The following is a 17159-nucleotide window of genomic DNA, read 5'->3' on the forward strand; positions in this document are numbered from 1 at the left end:
TAGCCTTTTCTTTCATCTTTCTGATTCCAGTCTTTCTCCAATCCATTGACCCTATAGCTGTCCATTTGCCAATTTCCTAAAGAAGAGGTATTAGCCACCCCACCCTCTCCTGCTCGAGAAGCAAGCAGCCCACTGTTGCCTTTAGGATAAAGCATAACTCATTTGTTTAGCTTTTGAAGCCCTTTGCAATCTGTCTCTAATCTGTTTTTCCAAAACAATTCATTTCCAGGACACATCCATCATTTCAGACAATCTGGCCTATTTGCACTTCCATAAAAGATATTGTGCATATCATGTACCATTTCCAATTTTTATGCCTTTGCACAGGCTGTGTCCCCTGCCTGGAATTCACTCCCTCCATAACTCTGTCACCTAGCATTCTGAGCATTAAGGCTCAGCTTAAATATTATCTCCTGCAGAACTCCTTTCCTGATCTCTGCAGTTAAGTACTCTTCTTGTCCCCAAGTTACTTTATATTTACTTCCTATGTATTTTGTATTTACTTACTTGGTTATGTGTTCTATCAGTTAATTGTCATTTATTTGTCAGTCAAATAGCATTTATTGAGCCCTTACTATGTGCCAGGTCCTGGGCTAAGTACTGGGGACACAATGAAAGGCCAAAAAGTCCCTGTTCTCAAGGAATTTACAATCTAATGGACTGTAAAACATAAGCTCCTTAAGGGAAGGGTAGCAGTTCACTTTGGGCTTTCTGTTTCCAATACATAGCATAGTGCCTTGCACATAGTAGGCACATGTGTAGTTTTTTTTAAAACCTTATCTTCTGCCTTATAGTATTATCATAGTATTGATTTTAGTATAATCATAGTATTGATTCTATTGATTGGATCTATTGATTCTAAGGCAGAAGAGCAATAAGGACTAGGCAATTGTAGTTAAATGACTTACCCAAGGTCACTCAGTTAGGAAGTGTCTGAGATGGATTTTAACCCAGGACTTTCCATCTCTGGGCCTGGTGTTCTATCCCCTGAGCCACCTAGCTGCCCCCATGTTTGATGGAAAAACGACTGACTTCTAAATCTGTATTTCTAGATCCAATCTCTCTGACGAACTCTAGCCTTACATTGTGTACTGCTTGCTAGACATCTCCACTAGTACATATGCCAGAGATATCTCAAACTTAATTTACTGTGTCTAAAAAGAGAACTCATCATGTCCCCTGCCCCTAAGTCCACTCTTTCTCCAAATTTCCCTATTTCAGTGGAGGGCATCATTGTCCTTCCAGGAACTCAAGTTTGCATCATAGTCATTCTTGACTCATCCTTCTCCAACTCTATCTCATCCAACTCAGTTGCTTCTAAATATCCTTTTGCATCTGTCCTCTTCTCTCCAATCACACAGGCTTTTACCTGGATTAATTACATATTAATTAAATTAAAATAACATTAAAAAAATTACCTTCTGTCCTAGTAACAACTCTAAGACAGAAGGCAAGGACTAGGCAATTGGGGTTAAGTGACTTGCCCAGGGTCCCCCATTTTAGGAAGTGTCTGATGTCATATTTGAACCCAGGACCTCCCATCTCTGGACCTGGCTCTCAATCTACCAAGCCACTCAGCTCAGTTCAATTTCAATGAGCAAATGATACCACTGGCATAGGAGTCAAAGAACCTGAGTTCAAATCCTACCCCTGGCACTTCCTATGTAACTGAGTAACTCCTCCAACCTTCCTGGGTCATCTGTAAAATGAGGGTATTAGCCTAGAAGGTCTCCTAGGTTCTTCCTGGCTATCATCAAGTAGAAGACTTCCAACTTTCTCTGGGGTTCAAGACTGTCTTGTCTTGACTCGCTTCTGAAACCATCACTACTCTTACAGTAGGGAAATGACACCCTCAAAAGCCTTTCTCTTCTCTATCATCCCACCACTTCTGTCTCCAGGTCCGATGAGTTCCCCTACTAGACTGTAAGCTCCTATCTAAACGGTATCTATCTTCCCCAATGCCTAAGCACTCTGCTCTGAATTACCACAGATGCTTAACAAATAGTTGTTGAAGGAATGAATGTTTGCTGAATGATTGCCCTGGCCCTCTCCCCAGCACAGAGTTGGAGACACACCATATGTACAAACCATTCATTTTATTTCCTGTTTTGGTTTTATACAAACTTATATTTATACAAATGTGGCTCTCCTTGAGAGCTGGGGCTGCTCTAGTAGTCGCTACATCTAAAAAGAATGACTGCTGAAAGGAGGAAGCAAATGAGGACCCATTTCAGGGAGGCAGGATCTCCCCCTTCCTGGGTAAGAAAGATGCTATGAGGATGCTACAGCTTCTTGGAGGACACTCAACTTCAGATCTTCTCCTAAGGTCACTTTGATATCAAATAAAGACACCAACATCACAGGTTTCCTCGTTAGGTTTATTGTCTAACTCTAGCAAGATTAAATTGTCCCCAGAATGTGCATAAGTAGATATAGTTCTCTCCTGTGGGGTTTTCTTGGTTACAAGAGTGACCAGGTGGAAGGTGTTACAGAAAGACAAGGGAATCAATCCCATCTCAACCAACAGTCATTCCTTCTTCCCCTCCCCACCCCTTTCCCCCAATAAGAGCAGGGCTCTGTGTAAGCCCTGGCTTAGGAGAGAGAGTCCACATAGCCGAATATTGTTAAAGTGACCTTTGCAATAGAACAATCCCAGATACAAACCATGGTTGGAGGGAATTATTGACTGGGTCAACCTTAGGTTATTATTAGTCAGGGATTTCCCCTGCATGGATAACACCATTGGGACTTCCTCCAGACCATAGCTTTTTGAGATGAGAGTAGGTGGGGTCAAGCTGGGCACTAAGCCCCCCATCTCACCTCTTGGGAGATAAAGTTCATGCTGGGATGGGTAAGTAGAGAAGCAAGCACCAAAGCGTCTCTTGAGATGCGAGGTCAAGTTCTAAACCCCTGCTCAGAATCATGTGCCATTCCATCTTATGGGTATGGGGCCTTGACACGAGACTACAGAGACCTCCTGATTGTCTATACCCTCCCCACAAAATTGCTCTTTGCCTGCTTATCTCATTTCATGGCAAGAGAGCAGCTAGGGTTGTTGCATTGTTTTCAGGACAGAGAATACACTTCAATGAATGGGTTGGGTCTGGGTCCTCTTGGCAAGGCCATGAATGGGCCATACCATCCCTTGGAATCTTCCTTGGCACATGACCTTGTTTGGCAGCCTGGATACCAGACTGACGATACTAATTCCAAGGGTGGTTGAAGAGACAAGGGACAAGGGACAGTCCCCTGAGAGAGGGAACACAGCTGGAGATGCCTTACATACATATAGGGGGATGGGGGAAGAATTGGATTAAAAAAAAAAAAAAAAAGAAGATCCAAACAGCTTTCAATTCTCTGTGCTAATGGGGAATGGCTAGCATCAGTGATTCCCAAATCACTTTTGTTTGGCTTTGGAAGACATCACTTCATGGTCCAGCAGTAGATTTACTTTCCTGCTTCTGTTGAGCAGAGGCTGACTTTGGGAAGAATTGGTCAAGACTCACAAACTTATCTGCATTCAGATGAGAGGAAATTAATCAAGTTCTCTGGGGACCTTCAAGAGAAAATTCCATAGCAAATCAAGATTTCCCCAGCAACTTTTTGAACAGAGTTTTGGCCTTTTCTGGATTGGAAAATGGTAGACAATCCATACGTAGGGAGAGCTCTTGTGTGTGTGTAGAGCATGGTAGTGGCACTGAGCCTCCTACTCCCAGTCACCCCAGGACCTGGCAACTACATCAACCCAGACATTCTACATTTTGAAAATAGATTTGCCTTTAACAAAAGCATAAAATAGATCTATCTTAAAAGTCCTTTTTCTTCTTCACTTTTGGATAAAAAGGGAACTAGTGGGTTGGGGTAAAGGAATTCACTTGGTGGGTATGATCTGAAACAGTAAAGAGGGTAAGGGAAAGGGAAGACTAGTTAAGGTCAGGGGCTCCAGAAACAGATAAGACATCCAAACAAATATATATTATCTAGAATATGTATAATTTCCATAAAACATATATTAAGGCATGTAGAGCAACATAAAGAACCAGCTTTATGAAATAATAGGTGAGAAAGAGGTGGGAGAGGTGCAGACTTGTTATTTCCTGGTATTTTACATGTATTTCTTTGAAAAAGTACTTTTTTTTTTTTTAAAGAGGAGATGATGGGGCAGGAAGAGAAGACAGATAAATTCCAAGAAGGGTTGACAGTCCCTGGAAATCAGTTCAAAGTGGGAGGAGACAGGCTTCTTTACTGGGAGCTTAAATGGGACAAGAGGAGCAAGATGCTAAAGAGAAGGATCATTGGGCATCTTCCTCTCTCCCCCAGACAGGAAGGACAAACTAGGGATACTTCAACTGTGCCTAGAACAGGATGCAGAGATGAGATTCAAAATACATGATGAAAACTGATACAAGTTTTTGTATCTTTGAGCAATGAGATGTATGTCTGAGGGTGCCCTTTAGAAGGGTGGTATCTTGTCATTTGAAGAATTATATTTATTTCTATGGGCATAGCAACTATCCTAGCTAGTAAGGAGGAGAAACAGTTGGGGTGAGGGTGAGAGGATACTAAACAGTTGCTGTTTGCAGATTCCCTTAGCTTTAAACTACCAGGGGTATTGGGGTGGGTGGGAGTGATCTACTTTATATTAGAGTGCCCCTTTGACTAGTAGTTATGGCAAAAAAAAAAAAAGGGCATCCAGAGACCAGGCTTACTCTTCTCCTTCTCTAGCTGCATCTGTTTTATGTCATTGAGTAGGAGAGAGTAAGATGACTTGACCTCCATATATCCTCCCTCTCTGTGTTGGAGGTGCCAGAAAGGTCCTCCTATTAGAATTCCAGTATCATCTGACCCTGACTGGGAATCTTCTGGAAGAATGGAATACGTGATGGATTAGACCTTTGGGTTTTGTACTCTGCTGGAAACTAAGGAATGGGGACCACCAACCTGGCTAAGTGAGGTTTCCCCCATTTTATTTTTATCAGCTGCCACCCCTAGTGGGGCACATTCAGACCCCAGTACATCCTTCCATCCCTCCATCCATCCATCATCCAGAGGAGCTTCCCAGGTTCTCATCCAAGATCTCCCAATTTGAATCAGATCCATGAGACTGAAGCAGCTCTGCCCTAGTGCATCTTCCTCAGGCTAGCCTGTGGGAGGAGGGTGTCCAGAACTCTTGGGAGTGATGAGATTTCCAGAAATGCCCATCTGGTGTTGCTCTCATTATTGAGTAGTAGTTTCACTCTGAGAAACAACTTTTGAGCTTCTTTCCTAACCTCCTCCACCTCAACAAATGAATGCTGGTGGGGAAGCCTCCCCAACCACTCTCCTCTGCCGCCCCATCCCTTCACCCTCCTTGACTTGTCCTTGGACACGACACAGACCTGCTGGTTCTCTAACCACTGCACCCCACCACCTGTACACCACCACTGAGCGCTGTGACTGACATTCACACCCTTGCATCCTTCTCTTGACCCATTACACTTGTCTTTGGCACAGTCAAGATGACCAGTCCTTCTTCTGTCCCCAGAGGGCATCCACGAGCCAAGATTGGTTAAAGCTGAAGGTTTAAACTGAAAGAGCTAATTGGGGCTAATAGTAGAGGGCAGCTGGGAATTCTGCCCTTGGTGCCAGGGTTAGAGGCTAAGCAGGACTTCTGAGGGGCTGAGGGAGGAGATAGGTCCATCTCTTTCAGCTCCTGGCCCATATTCTCCCCTCCACAGCAGTCACCAGGTGTGGGGCTCTTATCCATTCAAATGCCAGGTGGGGAGGGGCACCTCATGCCAGTCCCTGGCCCTGGGCCTGTGACCCTCACGGAGCAGAGTAACCAGACCATCTCTCCAGAAGGGGCCATGATCCAAGAGGCCATGGGGGTGCATATGTCTTGAGGTATCTGTGCTCCTCTCAGCAGCCAAAGCCACCCCAGGCCTGGCTCCCCACAGCAGTCCTGTGGGGAGCACAGTGGAGGTGAGATAGGGAGCCTGGACCCCAGGTGTGGCAGACGAGGGCTTCAGAAGGTGGCTCTGTGGAACTTCACAGCATTGGCCTCAGCCAGGGCTTGCACTAGAGAGAGAGAGAAAGTGAGATGGCATGAGCGTGGGCGGCTGGCTATTCTGAAGGCAGGGGGCCACTCACAATAGTTCCCTCCAAAGCATATCAGGGAGTGAGTCTGCTGGGCAGTGGGAGCGCTGTCCCTAAGATGTCTTGGCAATAAGGATCCGCCCTCACCCAGAAGGCAAGACATCAGATGAGCAAAAGTCCCGGTGATCGTTTTTTCCATTGGCCCACGTTCATGGCTAACTGGCCAGCAGACCTCGGCTAACAGGAGCCCATGCCAGACTTCTCTCTCAGGGAGGGACTTGGGGCCTGGGAGGGAAGCTCTCGAGGGTGATGGCCAGGAGGATGCTACATCCCCCAGTGACTGACAGATGAAGCTAGTTCCCATCCACCATCTGCCCCAAGATCCAGGCAGTCTCCAAAGGAACCAAAGTCTGAGGGGCCTTTGAGGAACCCCAGGAGGGGCCCCCCTGAGATCCAGGCCCGGGCCCCACCACTGCATTGAGGTGCTTTGGGAAGGCTCAAGCAGATGGATGGACCAGAGCAGAGCAGCGAGAGGAGGGAAGCGATGTCTAAATGGAGGAAAAGAGCCAGCTCCGGGGATGGGGCAGGGAATCTCTCTGGGGCAGATCAAATACAGTAGAAAAGATGCTTACGTCACAGCTCAGACCCGCATAGAATGGCTGTTGTCGGTGCCTCGCGGGGGATCAGACGAGAGGGGGTTGGCTGGTGGAGTCGGGGAAGCAGGGGAGGTGGGAGGGCTTGGGGTGGCACATTGAGCTGGAAACAGAAATGAACAGGCTTGTGAATGGGAGGGAAAGAGGGGAGGGGAGGGGGGTTGAGGGCACCAGGAACAAGGCCCCTTCCAAGAAGGGGAGAGGACGAGGGTGTCGAGGCAAGCGGGGAAAGCGGGGCTTGCAGCTGGTGAGCCAGCCCAAGCACAGGCAAAGCTCCCCTCACTTGGAAGGGCAAGGCTGGTGTTGCTCAGTAGTTTGGGTGAGTCAATGAGGGCCTGGGAGTCAGGAGACCTGAGGTCCAATCTCCGCTGCAGTGGCAGCTTGATGTGTGACCTTGGGTAGGTCATCTGTTCTCTGTGCCATCATTCACTCATCTGTGAAATGAGGATGGGCAGTTACAGATAGGTTGTGATCCAAATGAATGGAGGGAATACTCCTCCCCATATTCATGAGATCACAGATCCACTGGACTAATGGAGCAAAACAGGGAGCTCTGTGCCCCCTGCCCTAGAGGGCTTTTCTGGGGATACAATGAGGTAGGTAACCTATGTGGGGACTTTTCAATGATGCATTTTACAAATGAAAAGTCAAAATAATAATGATTGCAATTATATCACATAATATTTGCAATTATTATTATATTATATCCAAAACAGAGTGAAATTTCACTAATTAGAACCCTTTATTTCCACCTCCCTCGCCCCCAAGAAGAGGGTCTAGGTCAAGTGGACCTCAATGAGTAGAAAAGCTGAATTCGTCTATATCATTTTTAAAAACCATTTTCAATTTGAGTACCTTTGCAAAGTTAAAGAAGGAAAAGAAGCTGATAATTCAGTGTCATTTAAAAAATTCATTTGAATTAACTCAAGTGAGTTTCCTTTTGTGTCTTGGGGAAAAAAAAATTCAAGTATAGACATTTTGGAAATGAGTCTATACTTGAATTTTTTTTTCAGAAGTGCAATGGGTACCTGCTTGAATGAACTTTTAAGAGAGATCAGAGATTATAAACTGTATTTTATCTAAATTCTGTGTCTCATCAAGTTTATTATTATTCAATAAATATTGGTAGAATATAATTTGTGCTTACATGCTATTAGTTTGCATGAAAAAGACAAGGCACTCTTTAAAGAGTTGGACTCAAGACCTTTAAGTGTCTTTCCAACTTTGTCTGCCTTTAAAAAACAAAACAAACACTATCACCTTCCGTCTTTGAATCAAAGTATCATTACCAAGGCAGAAGAGAGGGGTAAGGGCTAGGCAATTGGGGTTAAGTGACTTGCCCAGGGTCACACAGCTAGGAAGTATCTTGAGGCCAGATCTGAACCTAGGACTTTCAGTCTCTAGGCTTTGGTGCTCTATTCACTCAGCTGCCCTCTTTGCCTGGCTGTAATGGTATATAGCAAATTCTTTGTAAATATATCCCTTATAGTCTTGTTTAGGCAACTAATTTCTGCTTCCTTTTCAGACATTGTACATACCCAGCACCTTCTTATTGAATGAAGCCCAAATTAGTGAGGTTTCACTGCATTATTATTTGGCTAGAGCAGCAAAAAGGGCAAAGGGGAGCAGGGTGGAGTTTGAAGCACTTTCCAGGTTCTTATTCAGCCTCAATGGACCAGAAGGATTCAGGAAGAAGTTAAGGACAGGTAGATGCCCCTGGTTCACTGAGGGGGGTCAAGGCTTCTGCAAGATCCCACAGGATATTATTCTCCTGATGTAGAATTCTGGGTGTCTTGTCTCTTGGTCATAGCCCCTTCCCCATTAGACTTCCCTTCCCCTTCCTGCTCTCTGTTTGGCAGTCGGGAAAGAAGGGCTTAAGAAAGGATGGGTGTCAGTTTTGCTTTATGGCTGTAGCTATCACAGACATGTGGCTAGCATTTAGCACCGATGAGTACGCTGGGAGCAGTGGGAAACTCACCCATCTTGCACTCACATTGCCCTGTCCCTGAGCAACAACACAGGCAACCCTCAAATGCACACAGGAATTCATTCCTTCCATCTGCCTTCACATCCCCTACAGTGTGTAGACACATGGTGGTACATCCGCCTCTGGACAATCCACAGGCACTGTACACGCTCACACAAACTCTGACACAGGAATGCCTCTGAACATTTTCTGTCCTTCCCCTCCCACCCAAACCTCTGTTGTTAACACCCTCTTCCTCACAAAATCAGTTTATGTTGCTTTCTATTTACATATCGGTGTGCATACAGCATCCTCCCACAAAAACGTAAATTTCTTGAGCACAGGGATATTTATCATTTCTTCGTACATCCCTAGGACCTTACAGATATTGTTCAGTCAGTTCAGTTGTGTCCACCTCTTCATGACCACATTTGGAGTTTTCTTGGCAAAGATACTAGAGTGGTTTTGCCATTTCCTTCTCCCACTCACTTTATAGATGAGGAAACTAAGGCAATTGGCATTAAGTGACTTGTCCAGGGTCACTCAGCTAGCAAATGTCTGAGGCCAGATTTGAATTCACATTTTCCTGACTCCAGACTCCACTGGGCCACTTAGCTGCCCCATTTTGCAAATATTAGGTAATTAATAAATCTTTGCTGAATCAATTTATACCATCCAGAAGTCATTTATCCAGGAACTTAAACTAGCTGGGATACAATTGAGAACAGGAAAAGACAGAAAGATCTACGTGCAACCAGAACCAGCGCTAGGAAGTCTGTGTTCTCTTTTCTCTTTCTTTCTCTTTCTTGCTTTCTAACCTTACCTTTTGTCTTACAATATCAGTTCCAAGGCAAAAGAGCACCAAGAGCTAGACAGAATTGAGTGACTTGCCCAGGGTCACAGAGTTAAGTATTTGAGACCAAATTTGAATCTAGGTCCTTCTGATTCCGGCCCTGGTGCCACTTAACTGCCCTAGAAGTCCATGTTCTAAAATGAATATTGGGTCTCAGCTAGGTGGCTCAATTTTTAGGGGTATGAACCTCTGAAACTTCAAATAAAAGAACGTTTGGGGGCAGTCAGGTGGTTCAGTGACAGTGACAGTCAGGACTAAAGATGGGAGGTCCTAGGTTCAAATTTGGCCTTAGACACTTCCTAGCTTGTGATCCTGAGCAAGTCATTTAACTCCCATTGCCTAGCCCTTATCACCCTTCTGCCTAAGAACTGATACTTAGTATTGGTTCTAAGATGAAAGGAAAGGGTTTTAAAAAATCATCGTAATAAAGTGAATGCCCTCAATGCAAGGACTAGTCCAGCATCTTCCATATAGTCGAGGTTCGTTAAATGCTTACTGAATCAGATCAGATTTACTGATAGGTGAGCCCTTTCCTCAGAGCCTTATTTACTCTTCCTTCCCACACATCCCCAACTCCATCAAGTTTGTTCGTGTTAGAAAGCAGGTGAGATCGATGCTGAGAATTTAGGAAGGAGAGAGATGGGCCACCAAGGCAGGAATGTGGAGCAGCAAGAAGACACAGCTCACCGAAGAATGAAAGAACAAAATTAGCAGCAGGAAGGGGAACTAAAACCATAGCAGAAAAAACATGTTTGCTGCCAGGGGCCTTTAGGAGCAAACATACATACCTCAGGGGCTCCTTGGGACATCATTACGAAATAGTGATCCTGGGTTAAGTAAAGGGTAAAGCCTGTTGGCATCCTCTGTTTAACAAGGCAGGGAAATTGATGTATAAAGTAGGGGCATCTAGGATGCTCAGTGGTTACAGAGCCAGCCCTGGAGATGGGAGATCCTGGGTTCAAATCTAGCCTCAGATATTTCCTAGCTGTGTAACCCTGGGCAAGTCACTTAACCCCAGTTGCCTAATATTTGCTGCTTTTCTACCTTGGGACTTAATTTGGCTTCTAAGACAGTAGGGTTTTTAAAAAAAGTAAAAAGCAACAACTCTATATCTCCCTGGCTGCCCACACTGCTGTTAGCTCTTCTGGTCCATAAGAGCATCTCCTCCTACTTCCACTCAAGACACCCAATGATTCCTACATGCCCTCGGAGGTGGCCTTGGGAATGACATTGAACTTCTGCCTTCAGTTTCTTCATCTGTAAAATGGGTATCCTTCTTGCACCTACCACCACACTCTCAGAGGGAGTGGAAAATGAGGTATTTGTAAAAGTACTTAGCACAGCACTTGGGACAGAGAAGGTGCTTAATAAATGCATATTTCCTTGCTTTCTCCTCTTTCCGCAGGCAGGTGAGGAGATTTGTTCTCTGCATTGGCTAGCACAGAGCCTGGCATACTGTAGGCTCACAAAAAATGACTGTTGATTGATCGATTCAGGGGAGAGGCTTTAGCTGGCTGGAAAACAGGCTTAAAGAGAATTAGTGCTTCTCTGATGACACCAGGTAAAGGGGACCCTGTCATTCAACGCTGTCACAGTCGCTCATTCACACGCACAGCACACAACACTCTCTCGAGCCATAGAGGTGTCTTACAGTACTAGCATGACATTAGGTCAGGCTTTGGTGGCGTTCTTATGAAATGATGCAGTGGGGACCACTTTGTATGAGGGATGCCTGTAAGCATGGCGGTGGTGGTGTTTTCAGTTGGCTCCAATTCTCTATGACCCCGTTTGGGGTTTTCTCCGCCAAGAAACAGTAGTTTGCCATTTCCTTCTCCTGCTCATTTTACGGATAAAGAAACTGAGACAAGCAGGGGTAAGTGGCTTGCCCAGGGTCACACAGCTAGTAAGTGTCTGAGGCTAGATTTGAACTCAGGAAGATGAGCCTTCCTGACTCCAGGCCTGGTACTCTATCCACTGTGCTTGCCCTCATTGAACATCCTTTGTTCAATCTTTTCAGTCATGTCTGATTCATGGTGACTCCATTTGGGGTTTTCTTGGCAAGTATACAGAAGTGGTCTGCCATTTCCTTCTTCCAGCTAATTTGACAGATGAGGAAATTGAGGCTAACAGGGTTAAATGACTTGCCCAGGGTGACCCTGCTATTAAATGTTTGAGGCTAGATTTAAACTCAAAGAGGCATCCAACATTTTATCCACTGAGCCACCTGGCTGCCTATTGTAAGCTTACTTAGCACTAAGTTATAGCAATAGTCTGTGCATTCATGCCACTCATCTGGGCTGAAGTCCTGCTCAAAAGGTACTTATTTGGGGGGAAGGAGAATTGGTTCTTTATGTGATTGTCTTACTTCCAAAAGAAATTGGGTCATGAGCTCACAGAGTCACAGAACTTTGAGCCAGGACTTTTGAGATTGTCTGGTCCAAACCCCTCAGTTTGGCAGATGAGGAAACTGAGGCTCAGACAGGAAAGTAACTTGGCCCCAAACCACCATCTTTTTTTTTCTTAAACCCTTACCTTCTGTCTTAGAGTCAATACTGAGTAATGGCTTCAAGGCAGAAGAGTGGTAAGGGTAGGCAATGGGGTCAAGTGACTTGCCCAGGGTCACACAGCTGGGAAGTGTCTGAGGCCAGATTTGAACCTAGGACCTCCCGTCTCTAGGTCTGGCTCTTAGTCCACTGAGCTACCCAGCTGCCCCCCAAAACCACCATCTTCTAATACCAAGTCCAATGCTCTTCCATAAAGTCTGTCCGTCTGTCTCACACACACACACTGCACACAGAGCACTCACACAGAGATAGTGTACTTTCACACACTGCACCCAGCAAACACACGCACTCACAATGACTCCACTTCTAACACACATGTCGGAGGGTCCTGCCGGGCCTCTGGTGCCTCTGTGGGGGTTTCTTCGAGCCGAAGCAGCAGGGACAGGGGGCTATGGCTGAGGCTTGGCAGTACCATTCTTTAAATATTTGGGGTTTGGGCAGAACCCAGGTGGCCCTTTGCTCTGAGCGCACGGGCGGAAACCTAAGCCTTTGTGTGTATAGGGGGAATCTGATAGGCTGGTTCAGGTTTTGTTTTCATGGAACCTCTGGCTGCAGTCCTATGTCGGAGAAAGCCAGGGCCCTGGGGCCGGGCTGGGGAAAGGGTTTTCAGCAAAGACTTTTGTTTTTATTCCCTCTGAAACAGGAAGTTGCCTTTTGCCCAGAGCACGGAATTTGACCTTTAGAGGTTCAAGTTCAGTCTGCGAAGGAAATGTTGGCAAGTCTCGCTGGGGCCTTCATGCCCAAACCAGTTCTACAGTCTCCTGCCCTGTAGCCCTGATTACAGAAGATGCCTTCTCCCCCCACACCCCCGTCTTCCCAAGTCTTGTTCCATCCTTCCCATCAACCTACTCCCTCCCCAATGGGTCCATAGCCAATGGACAGCTCTCCTGTTCTTGGATCTCTTCAGGGAAGATCTATTCTATAGCATCTATAGCAGGAAAAGCACTCTATGGAGGGTCAGAAGACCAGGGTTCAAATTCTGGCTTTCACATATATGTGTGACCTGAACCATGGACTAGAAGCTCCTGGCCTTATTCTTCTCATCTACCAAATGGGAGAAACTGTAAATTTGTTATTGGTCTAAAATAAAGATTAAAAAAAAAAATGGGAGGGGGGCAGCTGGGTGGCTCAGTGGATTGAGAGTCAGGCCTAGACCAGGGAGGTCCTAGGTTCAAATCTAGCCTCAGATACTTCCTAGCTGCATGACCCTGGAAAAGTCACCTAACCCCTACTGCCTAGCCCTTACCACTCTTTTGTCTTGGAACCAATACATAGTATTAATTCTACTGCAAAAGGTAAGGGTTTAAAAAAAAATAGAAGCAGCATTTCTTGTGTTACCCAGCTGTTGCAAATGATTGTTGGGGAAGCAAGGGTCTTTTTGTGTACTGCAAAGCATGGTATGCATGAACTATCATTATTATTTCATAGCTGGAGCCTATCGTATTCATCACCTTGGATGCTTAAGTTCTTCTCCTAGGCCAGTGATGGGCAAACTTTTTAAAGAGGGATCCAAAGGAAAGGAAATGCTCATCTGTCATTCTGTTTCTAAGGCAACTCTTTCGAGGTTTCATTGTATTGTATCCTACTCATTGTATTCGTCAGATTAGGAATAATGTGGATAGAACATTTCAGGGGGCTGCATCTGGCCCGTGGGCCATAGTTTGCCCATCATTGTCCTAGGCTAAAATTCCACTTGCTGCAGCCTAAGGGTGGTCATTTTTGAGAAGAACCGTGTTTGTGATGATTAGGAATAAGAAAGAATAGTGCTTGAGCAGCTAGGTGGGACAGTGATTAGAGTGCCAGGTCTGGAATCAGGAAGACTCATCTTTGTGAGCTTCACTCAAGCCATTTCTGGAGCCAAACATCCAACATTCCATGGGTTGTGCCCCAGCCAAAACATGGATGCCACCAGACACGTTCCATGGAATGGCCATCCATCAGCCATTCCTACTGCCAAAGGCCATGTGTTACTTAAGGGGAACGGGCTTCTTTCTCATCTCTGTCCAAGAGGTCCCCCAAGCCAAGAACCATGTAGGTGTCACCAGTCTCTAGTCTAAACTGTTGTAAACTGCTCTTACAAGTCTCCCCAATTTCTAGGTTCAAACTGCCATAATCATCTTCTCAGCTCACGTGGACACCTGCTCCTTCCTCTGCATCCATTGAAGAACTCAAAGCTCTCCAGCCCAGGGGTCTCCACCATCTCATCTCCTGCTACATACTATGCTTCGCCTCTCAAGCACTTAAAGAAGTCCCTTCGCTGACCCTCCTTCCTTCCTTTTAATAAGAATTTCTTCCTTGCTCTTCCAATCCCTCTTGTCCCTTCCATCCAGTAAGGGTTCACCCACCCCCATCTCTCCCCACTCCCTAGACCTTCCAAACTAGGACGGTTCCCATCCGCTGCTAATTCAATCACAGTCTACTCATCTGCCTCTACCTCCTTGTGTCTGTGTACAACCAATTCCCAACTATCCATATTCTTCCCGGAAAACAGGAAATTGTTAAGCTCTCCCCAGTAGCCTGGGCTGGGAGACAAGGCTGCGGCGGCTTTGCTCTCCCTCCTTAGATAACATGGCCGTGCTTTCTGTTTACTCTTGCTGCTGGCCTGTTGCCTGCTGCCCAGTAGAAGCTGGAAAGGAAAGACCTTTGATATTCCCTCCCCACATTCAGGATCAGCTATCAGGAGAGGCCTTTTAAACACAGCCAGCGAATTACTTCCCTTGACCCCGGATTATGAGTCAAAAAAAGATAAGAGGGCCTGCTAGGGGATGCTGGAGTTCATGTCCAGTATGAAGGAGGGAACTAAGAGGGCAGGGTTAGTATCCCATGAATTCCCAGATCAGGCACTCCCATTGGAAAATGTACTCGGTGACATACATCCCCTACACAAATCAGGACACTTTCTGGTGATCTGTTTTGGAGTTTGGGCATTATCTGTGCTAGGAGTCTCCCACCTGATGAGCATGAAGAACTGGGAGTTCAATGGGTTGGAATATAAGGAGGTCTACACTGGCATATTCAGCAATAATACAGTTGACAGAGTTATAACCAAGAATGAAGCAAGTACCAAAAACCATGCCAGGGATACATTTTGCCCTCCATTTTTTGGTTCTGTTGTCTTTTTTTTTTTTTTTTTTTTTTGAGGAGGAGGAATGGGGGGCGAGTCAGACATTGTTCCGTGGGGAAATGTCGCTGTTGGAGAGGCCGCCACCATAAGGTAGGGGAGCATGGGAGGGTGATGCAGGAGCTCACTCCATCCCATTATTGGGGAGCTTCCCACTTTAAATATTTATCATTTCTAACTAGTTGCTAAGGTGCTGAAGTGCTAACCCTTCTTAATTTGGCTGTTTAGGCAAAGTAACTCCACTCTAGTTGGGGCTCTCCCTGCATCACCCCTCTGTGTGTGTTCCCTAAGATTGGTGAAGACTGATCTCTTCCATGAGACTTAGGAGTTTCCCAAGGACAGAGAACTCCATTAAACTGGATGTTCTCTGAAGGCAAGACCAAGCTCCACACTTCCTAGGGGGTGATGTGATGCTGGTGCTTGCCACCAAGTATACAGACTGTGTGACTGTAAGAAAGATGGTAGATGAGCCACAGAGCCCATGGTGGGAGATACCGAAAGAGAACATGGAGCGGACTCCAGTGCTCCTGGCCCCAACTTGTCTACCCATGTTACTGCTGGGCCTGCTGACCTCCCCATCTCTCTTTCAGACCTCCAGGGACCTGTGGGGAGGAGCCATATCCATGGACACTGATGCTGATAAGGAGGAAGACCTTCTCCCTTATAGGTTCTAGGGTAGATTCTTACCCTGTGGCCACAGCTCTTTGCCCAAGCCCAACCCCAAGCCCAAGGCCAGTTTGGGTGGACCATCTCATTGGCACAGCAGCGCCCACCCCTTCTCACCAGACAGCATGCGGCCCCTTCGGGAAGCCTCAGTCGCCAGGGTGCAAGAGATTTCAATCCTCTTCTCCTGCTCCTGAAGTTGGCTCTCAGGGTCCTGTGGTGTATCCACTGAGTCACCCTCGCCCATGGGCACCACGTTCTGCATACTGGGGAAGCACAGACACACAGCCATGGAAAGCCAGGTGATGCAAGGGCCCTTAAGGTAGCTGTGTTTACCCTTGTTTAAGATAGGTTCTATGTGTTTCTTGGGGGAGCGGGGGTTCTTTTGTTTTTAAACCCTTATCTTCCATCTGAGGATCAATACTAAGTATTGGTTCCAAGGCAGAAAGGTGGTAAGGGATAGACAATTGGGATTAAGTGACTTGCCCAGAGTCACACAGCTAGGAAGTAACTGAGGCCACATTTGAATCCAAGACCTCTTATCTTAGGCTTTATGGGATTCATAAAATTATTTTAGAGGCATCTAGGAGGCTCAGTGGATAGAGAACCAGGCCTGGAAGTGAGAGGTCCTGGGTTCACATTTGACTGATTCAAAGACAGAAGGTAAATGCTTTAAATTATTTTGGAATGTGTTCCAACATAATTGGTCTCCTTTGCCATCCTATTTCATGTTTTGCATTTTAAAACATTATTTTGAGAAGAGGTTCGTGGGCTTCACTTGACCGTTAAAGGGGTCCAAGACACCAAAAAGGTCTGGGGTGGAGGTTCCTTTGGTAGGAAAGTCTGGAGGGTAACAATCAATCAAAGAGAACCTTTATTTAGCACCTACTATATCCCAAACACTGTGCTGGGAATACTAAACTGAGACAGACCCTGTCTTCAGGGAGTTTCCATTCTACTGGAGGCAAGTTATCCCTCAAGACATACACTGAAGGGGAAAGCTACCAGGTGTGTTCCCCCATCACCATTATCTGGGTGACACCAAGTTCAAATGAACCAGCAGGGCTCTCTTAAGGAGAGAAAGAACTCCACCACAGGGCAGTGGGACGGATATAGATGTAAGAAGGAGATGTACATCAGGTTGGTAGTTTTGTCTTGGAGATGGTGTGGGATGATTACAGACACTGAGCTCCCGTGTGAGTTCTGAGGTCTCTGTTGTAATACCAGCTGGAAGAAACTAGAAACTTCTCTTCTACCAGCTACT

The 17159-nt window shown here is 45.9% G+C and overlaps 1 protein-coding gene across 4 annotated transcripts in view; it reads right to left on the reverse strand.

Moving 5' to 3' along the window:
- Nucleotides 1–2359: 2359 nt before the first annotated feature.
- The window catches only part of PLEKHA6 (pleckstrin homology domain containing A6), an 86446-nt gene continuing 71646 nt past the window's right edge, over nucleotides 2360–17159 (reverse strand). For all 4 annotated transcript variants that reach the window (XM_044673655.1, XM_044673654.1, XM_044673653.1 and 1 more), the window contains 3 exons: nucleotides 16016–16161; nucleotides 6708–6831; nucleotides 2360–6057 (listed from right to left, as the gene is read on the reverse strand). In XM_044673655.1, the coding sequence (XP_044529590.1) occupies nucleotides 6716–6831; nucleotides 16016–16161 (262 nt within the window). In that variant the 3' untranslated portion in view covers nucleotides 2360–6057; nucleotides 6708–6715. The remainder of the gene's footprint in view (nucleotides 6058–6707; nucleotides 6832–16015; nucleotides 16162–17159) is intronic.

The sequence above is a fragment of the Gracilinanus agilis genome, chromosome 4, assembly GCF_016433145.1.
Source record: "Gracilinanus agilis isolate LMUSP501 chromosome 4, AgileGrace, whole genome shotgun sequence".
NCBI classification, from domain to species: domain Eukaryota; kingdom Metazoa; phylum Chordata; class Mammalia; order Didelphimorphia; family Didelphidae; genus Gracilinanus; species Gracilinanus agilis.